At 35.4% G+C, this 22,205-nt stretch overlaps 1 protein-coding gene across 7 annotated transcripts in view; it reads left to right on the top strand.

Annotated features, from left to right (window-relative positions):
* Positions 1–605: 605 nt before the first annotated feature.
* Positions 606–22,205, top strand: part of kirrel1a (kirre like nephrin family adhesion molecule 1a) — a 76,508-nt gene continuing 54,908 nt past the window's right edge. For 5 of the 7 annotated variants that reach the window (XR_012382350.1, XR_012382352.1, XR_012382351.1 and 2 more), the window contains exon 1: positions 606–841. Coding sequence is in view for 4 of the 7 variants with exons in the window: in XM_073906363.1 (XP_073762464.1) it covers positions 793–841 (49 nt within the window). In the remaining 3 variants the exon portion in view is untranslated. The remainder of the gene's footprint in view (positions 842–22,205) is intronic. The other 2 variants (NM_212868.2, NM_001362419.1) reach the window with 1 other exon arrangement.

Below are 22,205 nucleotides of genomic sequence, written 5' to 3'. Positions count from 1 at the left end.
GCTACAGAAGACTTTTGGCTACTTTTAAAACAGACCTATGGGAATAGAGACTCTAAAATAGAATAGTCAAAACAAATTATTTGAAACGTATTCTTATTTGTTCATTTAGTTTTAATAATCCTCTGTACTTTTTCCTCTGCTTTTTAAAAACTTTTTTATTTCCATTTGCTGCTTTTATGATTCTAATCCATTTTGTAAATTATCTTTATTTAAATGTTTAATTTTTAGGGGAACTTTCTAATTTTATGTTTAAATAAACAAAAAAAGAATGCGATTGGCCTACCTTCTTCATAATAGACTAAACAGTCATAAAACAACGACGTTATAAATGAACGCGAACTTTTCCTGCGAGTCAGCGAGCTGTTGTTGTTTCGAAAACTTCAGAGCAGATTCAATCCCGCTCGTAAACGAGTCGGTTCTTCAGAATCAATTATACACGATTCAGTTTAAGAGAACGACTCGTTGGTGAATTGTACATCACTGAAAAGAAACAGAAAGGGAGGGAGGAGAGAGCAAGCGAGAGAGAGAGAGAGAGAGAGAGAGAGAGAGAGAGAGAGAGAGAGAGAGAGAGAGATGAACAAGGAATGTGCCACTAAAAAGAAACCGGAGCGTCGCTGAGGACGCAAGAGAGGAGGGCAGAAGAGGGAACGGCTGAAGAAAAAAGCCACCAGAAATGCGTTAAAAAGTAGCAAAGGCGGGAGAACAGGGGCAGCGCACGGCCAACACGTGAATGGAAGGATTATAATCCATCGTTTGGAGGGATTTGACGCTCCCCATGCGGAGACTTGAACCATGCAGGGTCTGCTGCTGCTTCTGAGTTTGGCGTTGAGTTTTCACAGAGGTAAGAGACTCGCTCGGCTTCATGAAGTTGTGTTTGTGTGAGCATTTCTTTTTTTATTGGACACAAAGCAGAAGGAGGAGAGTTTATAGCGGTTGCCCGGTCATAAAGGTGCAACGTGACCTTTGAGTTAGCAGTGCTGCCTGCCTGTACACCGCCGCTCGTCCCCTTCATAACCAAATGATGCCCCTGAGAAACTCTGCCAGTGCGGAAAACTGAGGAGCAGCGATCCCTGCCGTCAAACATGCTCTCGTCATGAGAATACAAATTAGTCGAGGGGTTTGAGGAGGGAAAGGACACGCGCACATGCACACGCATGCAGGGGTTTCACGCCAGACTCCCGCATAAAGAAACGCACCACTTTGTTTAACTCCTCTCAGGGTCGCTCAGGTAAATTCAGCACCTGAATCATCTGAATCTTCAATGCACATGCCGATTCATGTTTTGCATTGTGCATATCCAGGTGCGCCTGTAATAATGCATCCAGCGAGTTGCTAGGCGACAGCAGAGAGCTCTCTACCTGTTAGATTACAGCATCTTTTTCCCCGTGATCGCGCCTATGCGGACACCCTCCCCATTGTCTACTGTCACACACTGTGCATGTGTGTATGTGAGAGAGCAGGTACAGACCACTCCATCATAAGGTAAAGGGGCGTGTTTTTGTCCCGGGAAGGTGTATGATGTAACCCCTTTCTCATAAGATCCAGAATCAAAGCAGAAACATGCATATTCATCGAGATGTACCTTTCGAAACAGGTGACTCTTGATGGCTGCTTTGAATGACACTGTATGAAAAGATCTTGGGGAGATAATTATGGGCATCCAGACAGACATGGCTTTGTTCAGCATTACGTAGTATTTATAGCACAGAAACACAGATTGAATGAAATGCACAGGTAGCAAGATTCAATTAATGCACAGAAAGGTAAACACAGCCAAAAATGTTGTTCTCAATCTTCATTTCGATGCTGAGTGTTATTTTATTTGATTATATTTTCATTTTTTAAAGGAGTAAATGATGACCGCATTGGTTTTGTTGGAACAATTGTACAGTAATGCACATGCACTGATGTCATTTGCAATGATTTATTGCTGTTATGTCTTAAGGTGGAACGTATTAAGGTATCAGCGCTGAGAGAACGATGATACACTCAGGTTAGATGCCAACATGACACAGCCCTTCACATACCTCTTTCATTACCGGAACGACTTTTATAAGGTCAGCAGAGGCGGTTGCAATGACCTTAAAACAATGCCGACGTTGTCCTCCTAATAACTGTTCAATGTTGCTGTATGCGGTGTGCTAATATAGGTCAGCCTTAAACACACATGAAGCATAGCAAACAGCAAGCAGGTACTGTTGTAGCGTATTCTACTGTAACGGACGTTCCTTGTTGTCATCATGTTGGAAAAAGCTACATAATCCTTTTGTTTGCACTTGATGCAATTTCGTATGCATTAAAAAATTGCAGATCAGACTGGCCAGATGATGTTCAGAAGAACTTGTCCTGTATTCTTACCCTTCTCTTGTATATTTTTGGGGTTTTGTTTTTGATGACATTCTTGTGTAACGAAGAGGCCTTTCATTTTACAGTGACAAACTGTTTTAATGTGAGTTTAAGCATCCGGCTCACTTCATCATAGCAGCCAGGAGTCATTCAGAAGCAATGCATCTAATAAAACCTGCAGTCGTCCCATGAATCACAGGAACACTGGTGTACAGGCATGTCCTTTCGTTTAGCCCTGTATAAACAAAGAGCTCTGTTTAACTTAAAATCATGTTACTCTAGGACTTAAAGCTTGATTCGTAATACAGGATTTGTACTCGTTTTATTTTTGATATGCAACCCAGTATCACAACAGCGCAGTGATTGTGTGCATTTATGCAATGTCAGCATGAATTCCCATTTCACCAGTACTTTTTATGTATAAAAATTGCTCTAAAGCTCAGTTTAAAGAGTTTTTGTGAAGTAAAACATTAATTTTATTTATTTGTTACTCACAATTACATTTTTAGAGCTGGAATGAATATGCAGAACTAGGTATACAGGGATATGTACAACATAATCCATTTTTTAATGAATTTTGACTGTTTATTCATTTACATGGGAACAGCATTTTGGAGCAAGTTTAAGGCCCTTATTCTTCAAAAAACATTGTTTTTGTCCTTCGTTTGAAGGTAAAAAGAAGTTAGAAAAGGCTGAGTGATGGTATACTGCGAGTAGGCCTGTCAAAATAATCAATATAAAGTATCAACTTATGGCACAACACATGGACATGACCTCGATCATTTTTGGTGATGCATTATATCGTCTATACATAAACCAATTCTAGCAACATTTGAGCTGATTGTTGGTTAAAAAAACACTGTACACCAAAAAATTACTAAAGTATTTTTTCATGTGGGTGCCTGACGAATAAAAAAAGATCTGGTAGTAGATATCGCAGCCTCTGTTACTTCTTACCTTGCACTTTTTTGTTAACATTTATTTTTATTTATTTGTTTAGGATATATATGTGTTCACATTCTGATTCCATTGCCTGATTATTAAATTGTTAAAATTACTATAATTAAATGAAATATTCTTAAGAAAAAAGATTATGCGTTTTTATGTTGTGTACTCCTGCCTGACATGAATCAGTCGAACTTCCAGAAGACACCCACTGTGTAATCACCATGGATCAATGGTAGCTTAAAGGTTTTTACACTCCAAAAATGACTTTTGATGCTTGTTCAAACTACCTATTTAAAATAAGTTGAAACAGCTAAATTCTTAAAGTTTTTTGGGACAACTTAATTGTTTTTAATTTGCTTAAATTTGTAAAAACTATTAAGGTAACATGTTAAACATGAAGGAATTGTGTGGAACCCAACATTTTTACATTGCACAAGCCAAAACAAACTCTCCGAAACAAAAAGAATATGCTGAAACAGATTCAAAACAAACTCTTTCTTTCTTTTAAATGACGTCATTTCAGTTCTTTGAATTAGTGTCAAGTATAGCAGGTTCTTTACTATTATCGTCTATGAGTTTATGAAAATTGTTAGGACTATGCAATATATTGACATTTTGCCTATCACGATACATATTACAATGGTTTGCAATAAATGAGTGATTTAATACAAGTGTATACCTTTGTGTACCTGCTAGTAGCCCACTGTTCTTAGCACATCAGGCAATTTAGTTACACATCAACACATCTCTGAAACCAAGCAAAGTGGATATGTTGATTTTCTTGAATCTGTAATAACTTTAGTATGAATGCAGAAACACTGTACACTATAATATGCTGGGCTCTACGAAATTTCTTCATGTTGTCCCAATACAAATGTATTAAGTTAGTTTAATAATTTTTACAAATGTGTGGATTGAACATAAAAAAATTAAGTTGTTCCTCAAAAAAACATCTCATTTCAAATAAGTAGTTTGAAGTAAGCAAGTCATATTAAGAAAAAAGCAACTCCACATTTTTTTCTGATTGTTGTTGATGTTTTCCAGTTGATAAAACTATTATTATTATTATTATTATTTTTTTTTTGGTTAAAATGAGTGAGATTTGTTTTACGGCTGTTCACTTTCAGAGGTTGTAGTGATGCTTGCTTTTCCCTCAAATAAACATATGAAATGGTTTCATAATTTGGTAAAATATCATTATTAAACATTTAATTAATTATTAAACATTGCATTATTTACATGCTATCACATATGACTTTTTTCAATATCGTACAGCCCTTAAAATGGTGATGTCATGCGCATGTGTATTACATGTTCAGTCTATAGACCTTATTCTTCACGTGTGAGCAGGCATAATCATTGGAATGTTTTTGGCTTGGGACTTCCGGTCTCATTCACTTCCGTTGATTTTTAGACGTTCGATTAAAAAAGGCTCATTATGTTGCAAACTGATATTTTCTTATGACATTATTCTATTTTTTTTGTATTGTCACAAACACACTTGTTTGTAAAGCAAGAAGTTTGACTATTTTCTGTTTATTATTCTTAGTCATTTCTCCCATTGGTAACTGAATCGGAAGTTCTGAAACAATCACAAAAACATGTGCACTTCCTCATCGCAGAATACGGTCAATAGGCATTTACTCATAAAGTGCGCAGATAAGTATTGTTTCTTTACAAACTGTCATCGCTCACTATTTTTAATGAGTACCAAGATGGTCCAAAAACAAATATCTGGCAAATTTTTTGTTTCTATTGCGTATTTCCTGTTTGTGGATGTGTGCTCCAGGTGAGTTCTATCTCTAATCAAACTCACCTGAAGAAGCTAATTATGGTCTTCAGGTTCACATATAAATGACAGGCAGGTGGGAATAAACTGAAGGTAGATCTGTATTGAACACACCTGCTCTTTTTGTAATAATAGCTCATGAAGCGACTCATTAAATCTCCTCTAGAGTTTTTTCCCATCAAAAACTTTTCTTATACAGAATTTTCATGCAAGAGGATCTGAACTGAAGAGATTTTTAAATTAATCTTAAATGTAGTCACTAGGACTTGTCACTTTAGCAAATTTCATAGATGAATGCTAGATTTGTGTAAGGGGGAAATTTGGGACTCCATTCCACATTAACCGCTCAGTCATGTGATGGACTGAATCACCATTTTTGGACCCAAACTCAACTGAGAATGAGATTTCAAGAAATAGAAAAGGCAGCCACAAATAACTTCATTATGAGAGGGAGTAAATCAGGATAACATTTTAATTTTGAGGGTGGTTTGTTTCAAATCTGTATGACATTCATCTGTGAAACATAAAAGAAGAGGAATGACAACGTGCTTTTGTCATGCAATAGAAATCAACGTTGACTAAAACTGGTTGGTTACCAACAGACTCTCTTCTTGTGCATTAAACAGTAAATAGAAAGCCAAGTTTTATAACAACACGAGGGATAGTAAATCATGACTGAATATTCATTTTTGGTTGAACTACATCTTTAATATTACACTGTGAAATCCAACAGTCAACTTTATCACGTGAAATGAGTGTAGTTTATCTCATTTGATGAAGGTTAGTTCTACTCATTTGAAAAGAGTTTTAAGCTCCGTGTTGACTAAATACCTCATTATTTCAACTTTAATGGAGTAAGTTTACAGTACTCATATAGGTTAATATGTGAACTCAAATGGTTTGTTGCAATGGGTTTCCTCAAACGTTTGAGTTGCCTTAAATTTGTGGGTTTTTTCAGCACTCAGTTGGTTTGAGTTCTCTTCATTTATCAGTTTTTACTTTGCTCAAAATGCTTTAACTCAAATGGATTAAGTTCACAGCACTCATTAGGATTAGTTTTTGAACTTAAATGGTTTGTAGCAATTGGTTTTCTCAAACGGTTTGAGTTACCTTAACTTTTGGGGTTTTAAAGTGTAGATCTGACTGAGGAATAGGTTTGTGGCCTGTATTTGCTTGATATAGTGCTTATGATTTACATATGAAAAATGCCATGTTTAGCCATTCTGTGCTCTCTGGCATGAGTGTTGCATTTTCTTTTTATGGTTTTTAAAGTAAAAAGTGTTCAACTTTTTTAAATAGGGATCATGACCCTGCATTCCATTCGGGTGCACTCCATGTTTTTGAAAGCTATTTGTGCACCACTTAAACCTAATAATGTATTGTATGTGATATATTTTTTATACATGGTAATAAATTTATTTAATACACAACTATTCATTTGTGTGTTCAGGGTTTTTAGAAGGAGTTTTGACATGTATATTATTATTTATTTATTTATTTATTTATTTTTTGTAATTCAGTGTTGATGCTTGCACTGAAATGTGCATCAATGGCTGTTTACATGGACATCAGTAATTAAATTATTTGCCTTAATCTAAATAAGACAATAATTTGATTAAGGTTTTTACTGTACATGACTCACTTTTTCAATGTTTCTTTCATGACATGTTATAGTACATAATTCAAATAATGCCATTGCGTCACGGCATTATCCACATTTCCTCCGGAGTTTCATGTAATTTTGAGTGTTTAATTTTTAGTTTGTCGACTTAAACTGCAGTTTGGGACTTTCACTTTCATTCAGAAACATTTCATGCATGTCCCCCATGACTAACGAGATATTGGATGCAACTATGAACTGCTGGAAGAGTGTTGTTTTAATGGAATTTAATATCGCACAGCTTATTGTAAAAAAAAATGATGCGTTTCAGTATGCAGGTATCTGTGGTTTTTCAATGACTCTGTAGGTGCAGAGAATAGTGTTAGACAGCTGTGTGTGTATAAACTATCCTGTTGCAAAATGCAGCGAAAATTCTACAGTATGGTAATAGTTTGATTGCGGTGTTTACATGTCTGTACTGAAAATCAATAATGCAACTAAAATCGGCATACTCCATTTGTCTTTATCTGATTTCTGTTTAGTTGGATTACGACCTCAATTGGATTAAAATTGCTGTTTACATGGTCGACTCTTAATAAGAGTATTGTCTTAATCGTATTGAAATTGGATTATTGGTGTCCATCTAAACATACTCATTGTTTGTGACCATATGTGCTTGAGTATTTTGTAAATTTTTATGGTGGCATCTAGTGACATCATGTCCTGTTTGTGGTTTGTTTAGATGTCTTTGTTTCATGTTGTGTTGTTATTTCCGTCAAATTAAACCAAAACTAGTTTGGAAATGGACATCGCACCAGAATTCATTTTAAGCAAACTTCTTGTTGCGATTTATTTGCTGAAGCTTTTATCACGATATACGGTATTATCACAATATTGACCTAAGTTGCAAAAAAGATTACTTTAACATTAATAATCAACAAAATACAAAGTGTATTGCTTGATTATACATACTGTTCATGTTCAGAGTAAACCAGTTTCAACCTAACTAAACTGCAAAGGGATTGTATAGTACAATAAAGTAACACTTTACAACAATCTCTTTATTGTTGGTTAATGAATTACAATCATCAACTGTGAGAAACAGCCAGACTTATTACAATTACTATGTTAATGTTAGTTAAAAAAATAGAACTGAAATTTATAAGTTGTTAACTATATCTAATAAAATGATTACGACTTATTATTAGGAATTAACTAAGAAATTAACATCAGCTAAGATTATTAAAAGCTTATATTTTCATCGAGAGTTTAGGTAAAGTAACGCGTTAACATACAATAGTCACAGAATTGTCAGTCAATATTTTATTATGTAGTGCATGAATATTTGAACTTTTAAACTAACCAATTAAGTGTCTAAGCATCTGGCACTGTCATGAACTTCACTGCATGTGCATATTCTGTCCATACACTCTAAAAGTTGAAATAATAAAAAATTATTTACAGTATTTTAAAATGGCCATGATACCAATATTGTGCACTTTCATTTTCACATTATATTGAATTATTGAATATCGGAATATGTCTATGTATGTACCCACTAAGGCTGGGCTGATAAACGATATTAAATTGAATAGCGATAAAATTTATGTCAATAACAATGAAAAGCTCTGGACTTTTCTACTCTATATTGATCTAGGAGCCAATCATACAGCAGAAATGTGCAACAATGGGAATCTAGAAGTGTGTTGAGATTAGAGATGTACTGATTTTTTGGCCACTGAAAATAAAATGTCATGCCATTTAATGGACCCTCTAGTTTTTGTGGCTTCAGTCATTGTTCGGGTACATTTTTAAATCTGGAAGTGTTAACTGCTTATATCGAAATACATATCGTTATCGTTCAATATGGTAAATGATTATATAGAGATAGCCTTTTCGCCATATCGCCTAGCCCTAATACCCACACTACATTTCTTCCTCATGTTTAACTCAAATGTGCATCACAAAACAAAAGCCTGATTAGTCAATGATTTGTTAAGACATTCAATCCACTCACTAGTTGATTTTGCAAGTAAACTATAGTAGTGTGTTTGTGGGTGGGGGTGTTGTTGTGTCTGGAGGTGAGCCTGTAAGAAAAGACTGTACTGAGGGACAGGTGGGTGAAGTCCTGGGACTGCATTGACAAAGATTTGAGTTTTCTTTTTGTTGTTGTTGGGGGGGTGGATGGGTGAAGGGGAACTAAAGGGGGGGAGTGCTTTAGGCCAGAGGGAGAAAAAGGCATTATTACTCATGCCTGACTGCTCTCATAGAAGAGGCAGCTCGCACCCTCTCTCCTCCAGTCTCTCTCTTTCTCTCGCTTCCAATGAATATGAGGGGGAAAAAGTTCAAAGGCCCAGCTTAGACGAGGATCTTTGAACCCACCCCCTCGCCTCTTTTAGGGGGCTCCCACATCCCCTCTCATTGAAACTATTTCGAACATGCCACGTTTCCTTTCAGACAAACAGCCTTCCATTCATTCGCGTTCGCCATTACATTTTCATGTTTAAAAATGAGCATTCCTTTGTCATGTCAGGTTATTCGGAATCTGAACTTGCATGTACAACACTAAAATCTTGAAGAACGCTTGTTGACCATGTGGCTACAAAGAACTGCTACTGAAATATTCAAGCTTGAAACCTAAAGTAATAATAAAAGAAACATAAATTTAGTCCATAAAATTTGGGTGATAAGAAGTCATTTTCATTGGTTGATCTAAATGATTCAGATTTTGAGGTCAACTTGTCCATTTTAAATGTTTTTTTATTGAAATACTTTAATCATAATGAAATATATTTAAAGGAAAGCTGAAAAGCCATTGACTAATAGCAAAAACAAATGCTATAGAAGTCATTAGCTAAGTTTCCATCCAATAATCTGAATTAAATTTATGAGCAAAGCTGGAACCTTGCATGAAAGATGTGTGAATAAAGCAGCATTAACGAGTCAAAGAGAACAAAATTGTCAGTTCCTAATTAACTGGCGCCACATATCAACAGTAAAGACAGAATTTACTGCGGTTGGAGAAGCTGCTTCAATCTTTTCTTCATTTAATAAATTACTTGTATGTCAGAAGATGATGCAGACACGCAATGAACAAGTGGTGGCGTTTGAAGCCATGAGGCGCTGACACTCTTGATAGTTCTGGAGGTAATTAATAATATAATAACACTAATACTGGAGTTTTATAATGACCAATACAGCTTTTTAGATGCTTTACAATGTGCTCAGCCTGCTGGTTTGACCATTCACACACATTTTTATCATGACATGATGTCTTATAACAAAATCACTTGACTTTTTTTTAATGCACATACTGGAATTTGTTCAGTAAAAGTGTTTCAGGTCAACAATTTTTTTGCATTTATTTAAAATTTATTTGCATTTTTAAAATTGATACACATCTTGGCATTTCCATCAACTATATTTTATGCGCATATTTAAAATGAGCATAAAAATAGGTTGACAGGAGCATAGCTATTGGCTTCTGGTTTCCAGCATATTTTTTTTCAGAATAAAGAAATTCATGAATGAACAAGTAAAGAGTGATTAAATGATGATGGAAGTTTTGGATGAACTACTTCTATAAGATAAATGAACTTGTCAAAAAAACTGTTGTGTCCCCTTAAAACAACCTAGTATTGCATTGTTAAATATATATTTTTGCATAAAAGAGACTGTATCTACTTTATGACATTTAATGTATAGGTCATGAATTACTCTTACTCCCTGGGCAATTTATATCGAAGTTGATATTTAGCCACACCAACAAAACTCCTCCAGTCTGATCGGTTCTCCGCATCTTATTCCGTAGCCTCAATCCTCTCCATGTCCACCTTTACTTGATTCCACCATCTTTGTTTCGGTCTTTCATGGGGTCATCTTTTTTCAGGATTAGATTTTATCACCTTCTTTAATCAGCATGTCCTCTCCTCAGTACATGTCCAGCCCATGGGATCCTTCTACACTTTATTTCACTTATTATGCACTGATTTCTATTGTCCCTGACAAGGTCCCTGATTTCTATTGTGTTTTCTTCTCCATTTTCACAAGTGGGCCTAAATATCTTTCTTAGTACTTTAGTTTAAAACATATACTATTGGGTTGACATCAGAACCCAACGTCAGGCTGAAAACGTCAATGTCCAACGTTCAACCTGACGTTGTGTGAACCTTACCAATATGACGTCTATCAGATGTTGGATTTTGGTTGCCATATCTGATGAACAAATTTCAAGATTTGACGTCAATATGACGTTGGTTTAAGATGTTGGCTCGATGTTGGATTTTTGTCACTTTTTAACACAACGTAAAAGCAACCAAATATCAACATCTAATGTTACAATGTTAAAGCGTGTGGGCGTTACCAATATAACATCCATCAGATGTTGGTTTTTGGTTGCCATACCAGTATGATGTTGGTCAATATGATGTTGGTTTAAGATGTTGGCTTGACATTGGATTTTGGTCACTTTCTAACACAACCTAAAATAAACTAAATATCAATGTCATTTGACGTCATTATTGGTAATCAAAATAACGCTGTCTTTAGACGCTGGCTAGACATTGAATTTTGGTCACCTGACATCACAACCTAAATCTAACCTAATATTAATGTCTTATAACGTTGTGTGCCTGCTGGGCAATAACTAAATGCACTAAAGAATGTTACATTTACACACATCCACAAATATATGTAAATGCATCAGCTTTTTACAGCCTAATACTCACTACTCGAGTACTTTTGTATCGTCAAATTTTTACTCATACTTGGAGTAATATTTAAAACAGATTTATTTTGGCACCGATTTTAACACCTAGGTCTGTCTCTGCTACTTACTGAAGGGCTGATAGGTCATGTATTACACTTTTTAAATGCTGAAAACTTCAGTTTACATTCTTGGTCTTAGTCTGAATGCAAGTCAGCAACGGTAATGTTCATAAAACTTTCAGCTTTTGAGTTTGACATAGAAACAGCAGCATGAGGGGTAGGACATGATGGCAGAATAAACATTTTTCGCTGAACTATTCCTTTAAAATAAGCCCTCACTCCTGCATCGCACATCTCCTTTCTTTCCAGAAATGGTTTTGTGGAGTGGCCCCTTGTTCTGGCCCTCGCTCTGCTTTTCATTCTTTTGTCGTTCCTCACTCCCTCAGTCTTCTCATTTTTCCCTTCTCCCTCTTTCCATCCCCCAGTTCGTTTTTCCCCCTTCCCTCTTTCTAATAAGTTCCAGATGTGTTTCTTGCATTCCTGTAGTCAGAGGAGAGGGGGAGGGGTCACGGAATGAGAGAGGGAAACAGGGACAGAGGAAAAAAAGAGAGGGAGAAAGACAGAGAGGGAGATGGAGAAGCGCATGAATTAAAAGAGAGCGCATGATGAAGAGGCCACTCTGTACTGTAGACTCTGATGAGATTCTCCACTGTTGTGTGTGTGTTTCTCTATGTGTGTGTGTGGGGGGGGAGGTTTTTCACACACCCCTCCTTCCCTCCGCATCCCCTCCCCCACTGCAATGGAATGTGGCTGCTGATGATGATGGTGATGTCATTTCTTGTTCTCTGAAGTTTTCAAATCAGGGAGGGCTGATCAGCCAATTCGGCCATTCAGCCGATCTGCACTAACAGGCATTCACAGTCAGGGAGACAGCCAGGCGTTCTGCATCAAAAGCATTATTATCGGTCACCCGGTGAGGTTGTGGAGTGAAGTGTAGACTTTTGAAAATGCTAGCTGTCCTGCATGCTGACTCAATACAAAGATGCATTGTAAAGTTTTTTGGACACTGTTGAAGTCAATGTGAAAGCATTTTTTCTATAATAGATGGGCTTATTGAAGATTGTAGAAGTTAATTTTAAAAAGAGAATAATTAGATTATGGATGGCATGGTGGCCCAGTGGTTAGCCTCACAGCAAGAAGGTTGCTGGTTCGAGTTCCTGCTGGGTAATCAGTTGGCATTTCTCAGTGGAGTTTGCATGTTCTCCCCGTGTTCACTTGAGTTTCCTCCACCACAATCCAAAGATATGCTCTATAAGTGAATTGGGTAAACAAAATTGGCCGTACTGTATGAGTGCGTGTATGAATGTGAGAACTATGGGTGTTACCCAGTACTGAATTGCAGCTAGAAGGGCATTAGCTGCGCAAATTATATGGAACAAATGGAACAGTTGCCGGTTTATTCCGCTGAGGCGACCCCTGATAAATAAGGGACTAAGCTGAAAGAAAAATGAATGAATTATTAACACTTATTGCAATAATGTTAAATTATATGCTTTTAAGGGTTAGTTCACACCCCAAAAATACTCACTGTTTTCTCAGTTTGCTTTTTCTGTTGAAAGATATTTTGAAAAACGATAATCGGTAACTATCAACTTCTAGCAGGAAAAACAAATAATATGGAAATCAATGGTTACAGGTTTTCCAGTTTTTCAAAATAACTTCTTTTTTTTAACAGAAAAAAAGTAACTCAAACAGGATTGTGACAAGTGAAAGTTGAGCAAATCAGTTTTGGGATTTTTCACCATCCGTTTAGGTATCATTTAAAAACAGCAGGGTTCGTTCAACGCTAATGATTTTTTTAGCCCCACAAAAAAAAAAAAAAAAGGTTAATACACTGTAAAACCCAGCAGTCAATATTATCAAATGAAATGAGTGTAGTTACTCAAAATTGACTGAAAGTTAATTCTACTCAATTAAAAAGAGTTTTGAACTCAGTGTTGAAGGTAATGAGTTAATTAGTTACCTCATTACTTCAACTTAAATTAAGTAAGTTCGCAGTACTCATATAGATTAGTTTTTGAACTCAAATGGTTTGTTGCAATAGGTTTCCTCAATTGGTTTGAGTTGCTTTAACTTATTGGGTTTTACAGTAGTCAGTTTGTTTAAGTTCTCTTCATTTATCGGGTTTTACTGTGCTCAAATTGCTTTATTTACTTAAATGGATTAGGTTCACAGTACTCATTAGGAGTAGTTTTTGAACTTTATTTAACTTAATAATATTAAAAAATATTATTTTTAAAAAAATTGAAAAAAATATTAAAATTGAAATATTAAAAAAATGTTTTGTTTAATGAGCAAAATTTTAAATATTTTGCAAACGAAAAGAGCACTATGGAAAATGTGCAGGTATTTTATTGCAGTTCTAAATTATTTTACAAAAAGTGGCTAACTTGCCAAACTGACGGCAAACTGTGCAAAACATCACTACATTTTTTTTCGTCATGTTGTACCCATGTAAATGTCTGCTTCCAAGATGTTAGAAACAGAAGTTTTCTTTTAGCCACATAATTTGGTGTTGCTGCAATGTTTCCGTCTCTTCGCTATACTGGTTGTTACCAGGTTAAGGAAAAAAATAACATGCTCTCAACATCCAATCACATAAGAGGAACCGAAAAGCAATATTGTGTTTACGAATTCACAGAGAAGATAGTATTTATTTTAAAGTCTTAAAAGCACTGTTTATTGATTCTAAGACATTAATTTTATGCGTCATGCGTCCTTATTTCAATGTATGGCAATGATCAATAAGATATTATAAGCTAAAAGCTGCACTTTAATTTTGAATAGTGACACCCACAGACATCGTCACCAAATATTAATCAGACTTTCTCTTGCATAGCTGTTGGCTAGAATTATGCTTTATAGGCTTTATATTATAGAGAGAAATAAACCAAGAGTTAAACCAAGACAGTTTGGTCAATTTTCCCAACGGATAAACAGCTTTCGTTAATAGTTCAGCATGCTTTCTCTTTCGTATATGATATGAAACGCACATTAACCAGTGTAAATGATGACATCTCGCCCTACTCATCACTCTTTCTTCATATAGCCCTATATATGCCTATTACTTATGAGTTATACACTGTGATATATTGGTTTGTTAGTTCATTGGATCGTATTGCTTTCTCAATACAATTAATCCGCTACAGAGTTCTTTTCAATCAAGCCGAGACCACCTCATTCAGTCGGTTTTGGACCGATTGTTTTGGTGGATTCACATATGCCAAATGAACCACACTAATGGGGCAAACACGCCAGGTTCTGAAACAAAAGTCTGAAAACAAAATGTGTGAAAGCACCCTAAAACTATTGTCATGTTTATTTACATTGATATATTTACAATATTATATAAATATTAAGGAAGCATGATATGCCTATTTTCAATAATACAATGTCTTTCTCAGAGCAAATTCACTGAATGCTTGCAACAAAAATCTATAATCTGTACAAAATATCAGATGTGCATTGGGAAAGCAGCTGACATGCACCATGCTCAAGCACTGGCACAAAACCATTGAGCTAAAACATCTTGGGCAAAAAAGAAACCGACTGCACTTTAGTGAGTCAATATTTTTCTGGAGCAGCAAAGTCTATGTTTTACATTATAGTGGCTTTATGTTTTTAAAGTTTAATAAATAAACAGCTCTACTATATGTCATATATCAGATATCAAGATGAGAACCACACTATTTATTTATTTTTTTGGTTAAATTTTGTATCGGCAAAAAATAAATTAAATTTTTGCATCCCAATATATATATTTATATATATATATATATATATATATATATATATATATATATATATATATATATATATAATTTGAAATTGTAAATGTGTTAACAATACTGAAAATTATCCTGCATCTAGACTATTTTATCCTGCTGAAGTGTTACTAATTGGATAATTATTCGTCAGACTCTCTAAAAGTTGGAGATTCTATAGGGTATGGCAATAGAATAATATAAAATTACTAATAAAATTATCTGGTGAAATGAAATTTTGCAGCTAAACAAAATATCACAATGTCAGATTTTTCCAATATCCTGTAGGCGTAGTATAGAGTCTAAAAGATTGCTTTGACCTGAAGTTAATGTTCTTGCAATCAATTGGAATGAATCACTTTTCCTAAGTAGGACAAGGACCCTTTTCTACAAGCCTATCAATGGAGAACAACAGTTGTGCTCTGGAAGTAAAAATGTATTTTGTTTATGGGGGAGGGGATTTTTTACAGTAATTTATTAACCAAGACAGAGCTACTGTGAGCTGTAATTACTTTATCTGTATCCATCAGTCTGCATTATTTCAACTTTATACACAATTGTTTTAATGGAGCACAACAGTAGTAAAAGTTCCATTCATTATCTCCACAGAGGTTGTTTATTGTTTGTATATGATTTTGATGACCCAATCATGCGCATTAATTTAACTTATTTTTTAACGGCTGAAATCTACAGATGATGCTGCACAGAAAATTGAACAAAAAAAGTGTGCCAAAAGAGCACTCTAGCTCCACCCACTCCAATGAGCACAATGAGGATGCAATCTTGTCAGTCTCCCTATATACTGCGGCAAATTTAGTTTATTCAATTCAGCTATACCGGAGCACCTGGTGGAAACCCACGCCAACACGGGGAGAACGTGCAAACTTCACACAGAAATGCCAACTGACCCAGCTGGGACTCAAACCAGTGACCTTCTTGCTGTGAGGTGACAGTGCTAACCACTAAGCCACCATGTCGCTCAATATAAATTGCAATAAGCTCAAAATATACAGTTTTATAAGTGCAGTTTTATACTTTTTCATTGTTATTATTTTGATTCTGTCATTGACAGCGCTTCATGAGAATGTGGTTCTTTCGCTTATTTGGCTCGTTTGACTCATGTAAGCAAACAGGACCTCTTATATGCTACACATGCTAGCAGTGATTAGCTAAATGCTAACAACGATTAGCTAGGTGCTATAACATGCTACAAATGCTTATTAAGTATTAGAATGTGATCAAACATGTAAATTAAGCTTTCCAATTAGCAATCAGTGTACCCTAGCAACTGCCCAGCAACCACTTAGTAACCGATTTGTCCCAGTCCCAGTGAAGTCACGTGGCTTTCCCAATCCAACATCAAAGTTTGTCAACAAACTTTAGCTTCTTGTTAAAGTACACTTATGTCCTTTTGTATACTTGCACAATATATAGTTTCAGCATTGATATCACACTGTGATCATTCGCATTAGTCTCATTGCGAGTATATGCAGTCTAGATTATAATTGATCGTTTTGCAAGGGTTTTTTTAGGCCTGTGACTGTGTGAGGGTTTTTAAAGCATTAACTTTTGATAAATGATTAATAATTAATTTGATTAAATTGTTTATAGAAACCCTGCTGAAAAATCCAGCTTATACCAGCCAAGGCTGGTTGGCTAGTTTTAGCTAGTCGACCAGCCTGGTTTTAGAGGGGTTTTGGCCATTTCCAGGCTGGTTTCCAGCCATTTCCAGCCAGGTATTAGCTGGTCAGGCTGGAAAATGACCAGCCAAATCCAGCTAAAACCAGCTTGACCAGCCTGGTTTAAGCTGGATATAACTGGTTTTGGCTGGACTCCCAGCTTGGCTAGGCTGGTCAAGCTGGTTTTAGCTGGTCATCTCCCAGCCTGCCCAGCTAAGACCAGGCTGGAAATGGCTGTAAACCAGCCTGGAAGTGGCCAAAACCCCTCTAAAACCAGGCTGGTCGACCAGCTAAAACTAGCCAACCAGCCCTGGCTGGTTTAAGCTGGATTTTTCAGCAGGGAAGACTATGCAGTATTATTTTACATTTGATTATTCAGTTACTACATGCTTAAATTTATTTCAACTCTTCAGAAAACAATAAAAGGCTGTTTATTTAATTTGCATATTTTTCTTTGTTGAACTTATCTATGCTTGTAGATTGTTTATTATATTGTATGCACTCCCCTTCCGAATAATCCCAATTAATCTAAAATGAAAAATTCTTCTCAAACTGTTTTTCAACTTTATTGGTGAAATCTTATTCATATCATAATAGATATCGCATAATAAAAATATAGCAATGTACAATTTTTCCAATATTGTGCATCCCTAACTTGCATGCACCTCTTTGCTTCAAATCAATGTTTACAATGTTGTGATTCTTCTCGTAACTGATTGGCTCGGTTAATGGCTTGAATTGCTTTAATATAGACATCTCCCTATGGGAAAAATAGAAAATGTGGACAGGCACTCATGCACTCTATTTTTTATTTATGTAAATCTTTATTTTATCAGGAAAACCTCTTGGGATTTGTAATCTACATTAGAACTACATTACCAATGGCCATAATTACGCATAGAAATATCTACCAATCAGGGAATCAGAACAAGCAAATCCCATCAAAATAACTCTATAGTAATGGTCTCAAACTGGATTCCTGGAGGGCCACAGCTTTGCATAGTTTAGCTCCAGCCACCTGCAACTCACCCCTGTTTAATAGTCTTTCGCAGTCCTGAACACCTTGATTATTTGGATCAGCTGAGTTTGATTAGGGTTGAAGCAAGACTGTGCAGAGCTGCGGACCTCCAGGAATCCAGTTTGAGACCAATGCTCTATAGAGTCAATTACAGCCCTATGTTGTAAGATTATTTAAACATTTAAGAACATGAGCGTATTTTTTAGTAAAACATTCATATTTTAGCAAAAGCTTTTTTATCAAAGTTTTATTTTGGCTTTCATTTGCAGTTCTTCTGGGGATTATAGTTCTTTTTGTCATTGAAATTGGAGCAATTCCATGTAAATGTCAACCTTGCCACGAAAAAAAAAAAGTTTTCACCAAAATAGCAAAACATTTTTGTTTCTTTTTAAAAATAATTTTATAAAGGGTTTAAATTTTACACTACTGTAAAAATACTCAAAAATGTCTCTGTTAATGTTTTCAAACAAGTATATTTGAAGTATATTAAGTCACACAAGTGGCAATTTCACATCTGCCACATCCATAACAAAGCTTTTTTCCTCATAAATGAAAAAAAGGACAAATAAAATAAATCATGTTTGTGGTATAGAGAGCCTACTCTTATCATTATGATTAGCATTGTGTCTTTTGGGTTGTGCAGTTTAATTCACAGAATTTTACAATGTATGTTGTATAGTGTAAACTCACACACGTTTTTGGTCACAGCCATAACACGTTTATTTTTCTCATTTAAAATGTATAACAATGTTTACAGATTGATATTTTTCTGATCATATAACTCTGTGGTTAGTTATTTTGGAAAATATAAACATTAGTCTCAATATAAAGTTAACATATTCTCTCTCTTTGAATTTAAGTTTAGATTTTTTACTGCAAATGTCACATCCATAATGCTGGAACTGCTCCTTGATTAAGTTGAATCTTTGCCATTTTGTCCAATTTTTTATTTATTTATTTTGCTTCAAATCAAAGTTTGTAATTTTGTGACTCACTTTGTAGTCAGCTGGTATGTACAGTGCTTGCTTAGTAAGTACACCCCTCACAAATGTGTCTTTTAAATTAATATTTTCAATAGGAAGCTATACAATATTATATTTGTGCATATACATTAGATTAGTCAGTACTGAAGCCAAATCTAGAGCTTATCTAAAAAAATAACTTACGATAACGGTCCAAAAACTAGTACACGCAAATTTATGTTATAGAAAAATATTAAATACAATTTAAAAAAAAAAAGGAAAAATCAAGAGAAGCAAAAAAAATAGAAAGATTTAGTTAATTCAATCTTTAGCTTGAATTTAATCTTTCAATTTCTAAATATGTTTGGTAACTAAAATATTATTTTAAAAAAATGTCTGTTTAATAAATCTGTTTTCTTTATATGCACCAAAATGCATTGCCCATAATCACTGAGAAATGGATAAAGATATTCAATTTCAAAGTGGGATTTTACTCAATTATGCTGAGCTCTGTATATATGTATTTTCCCCCAGAACCAAGGCAATTATTGCACTCTTTTGCCAATAGATAAAATCAAGCACTGGCCTAATTTTGCTGCATAAGAAAAATCACCAAGAAATCTATTTTATTTTATAAAATGGGTTGTGTATGGTATTGTTTCGTGTTGACGTAGAGATAGTGGTAAATACATTAAGAGCATGTAAACATCACTCAGACATTAATGACTCTTGGCTATAGTTACTCATCATCCTTGCTCATCTTTAGATCAGAACTGAAGGAGATTCCCACAGCCGAGTGGAGCGCTTACTTTTTTATGACAGCGTTTTCCATTTCTTTTGCATCAAAGTACGTCAAAGTCATAAAATAAAAGGCATAAGATGAAACGGCAGTAAATTTCTCTCTCTTCTCAGAGTGAGTTTAATGTCAGGTTGTGCATGTTTCCTCTTGTGCACGCACACACACACAAATGCATGCTCACAAACCACATCTGGCATTCCCAGCCTCTTGATATTTGTTTGCAAAGCCAAATATTTAGTGCATTGAGAGGACGTCTGTGAGGTATTAGGTAATCCTTCAAGCTTCGGCCCATTGGAAGTGGACAATCCATCCAAGCATTAGCATAGCACTCTGCTGATGACCCTTGAGGTTGCCATGACCACCGTATGCAATATTATGTCAATGTTCTCAGAGTAGCCATGGAAACAATATTTAAAGGGGTCATGAACTAAGAAATCAAAATTCCCTTGATCTTTTGACATTTAAGAGGTCAACGCACTTTAAAAACATCCTGTAAGTTTCATAACTCAAAACTTTCTCGTCAGTCTAAAAACAGCTTATATTGAAGTCAATCTGCCAAAAGGGACGGGTCATGGACTGAGCCACTATATTATGTAATAATGTGGCTAAGCTCCGCCTCCACAGAAGATCTGCAGCATACACTTCCACCCACCATTTTGCAGTAGATAATTAATAAGAGATGCAAATGCAGAAACAGGCTTTGCGTTGCTTTTACTTTGATCACTGTATTAGGAAAAAGCAGATGACTGTATTTTTAATGAGGTTCCAGGATTCATTCACAAAGCAAAATATGATGCAAGATTTTCAGTATTATTAGATTTCAAGTACAGTGCATCCAGAAAGTATTCATAGCACTTCACGTCTTACACATTTGTTTATATTACAGCCTTATTCCAGAATGGATAAAACAATTTTATTTCCTCAAAATGCTACACACAGTACCCCATAATAACAATGTGAAAACAGATTTTCTTTTTAAATTGTTGCAAATTTATATAAAAAAAAACAAAAAAACAGAAGAATCCCATGTGCATAAGTATTCACAGCCTTTGCTCAGTACTATTTTGAAGCACCTTTGGCAGCAATTACAGCCTCAAGTCTTTTTGATTATGATGCCAGAAACTTGGCACACCTGTCTTTGGAAATTTTTATCCATTCCTCTTTGCAGTGCCTCTCCAGCTCTATCAGGTTGGATGGGAAGCGACGGTGTACAGCCATTTTCAGATCTCTCCAGAGATGTTCAATAGTATTCAGGTCTGGGCTCTGGCTGGGCCACTCAAGGACATTCACCAAGTTGCAGTGAAGCCAGTCCATTGATATTTTAACGTTGTGCTTTGGGTCATTGTCCTGCTGGAAGATGAACCGTTGCCCCTGAGGTCTGGAGCACTCTGAAGCAGGTTTTCATTCAGGATGTCTCTGTACATTGCTGCATTCATCTTTCCCTCTATCCTGAATAGTCTTTCAGTTCCTGCTGCTGAAAAACATCCCCAAAGCATGATGCTGCCACCACCTTGCTTCACTGTAGGCATTGGTATTAGCCTGGTGATAAGCGATGTCTGTTTTTTTCTCAAACGTCTGGCATTCACTCCAAGGAGTTTAATTGCAGTCTCATCAGACCAGAAAATTTTGTTTCAGATGCCTTTTGGCAAATTCCAGGCAGGCTTATTTGACCTTTAACGTGTGCTGTGTAAATGCAGACAATCAATAGGTACGAGTCACTTTTAAAAGAGGATGTAAGCAGGTCATCAAAAAAAATCGTATACAGTCACAAAATTGGAATTGACCATCAAGATCTGCAGGGTAAATGCAGCCTTAGTGTCTATTAATATTAGTTAATAGCAACTCCTTTTCTGCAAATATTGACAAACACCTGATATTATATCTGAAATATCTGATGGTCTGGTTTTCAAATATGTGTAAAAAATTGTATTTCATTCTTTAAACAGCTTAAAATTTATATTATTTTAATCATATTATTTGATCTATGATGGGTGATGGATGCTGCCATGTTAACAACATGTTAATTCATCAACTTCTCCTAAAACACATGAAAGTAAGTGGCTGTTCAGCTGGGAGAAGGGTAGCGTAAAGATTCTAGCAACCTAAACAGTGTGTGTCTGGTGTGAATAAAGCACATTGTCAGATTATGTACAAAATAATTATCCATAGACATCAGCGTATATTTTACAAACCATAAATGTTATGTTTTGCTAGTACTTATGTGTATTTAAGTGCCTGAAATCTAAAATAAATATTATTTGTTTGATATATGACAAGCGAAGAGTGTGTCTTTCTCTGGCTCAGCACAAGCCATTGCGGGAAAGCAGATTTGAAATTAGAAGCTCATTATATGACGCACTGAACACTCTAATCACACCGGTGTGATTGCGTCTGTTTTCTACAATTTAATACATGCATATTAATTTTTTTTTTTTTGCCTAAATCCATGCAATCCATCTATGAAGGATCAAGGATCACATGCTGTAGTTTACATTGTTGAACACATATCCATGCTTTCAACTTTTAAAAATAT

Source organism: Danio rerio, chromosome 7 (genome assembly GCF_049306965.1).
Source record: "Danio rerio strain Tuebingen ecotype United States chromosome 7, GRCz12tu, whole genome shotgun sequence".
NCBI classification, from domain to species: domain Eukaryota; kingdom Metazoa; phylum Chordata; class Actinopteri; order Cypriniformes; family Danionidae; genus Danio; species Danio rerio.
Note: the sequence above shows the minus strand (reverse complement) of the source record. Positions and strands in the feature narration are given on the sequence as shown.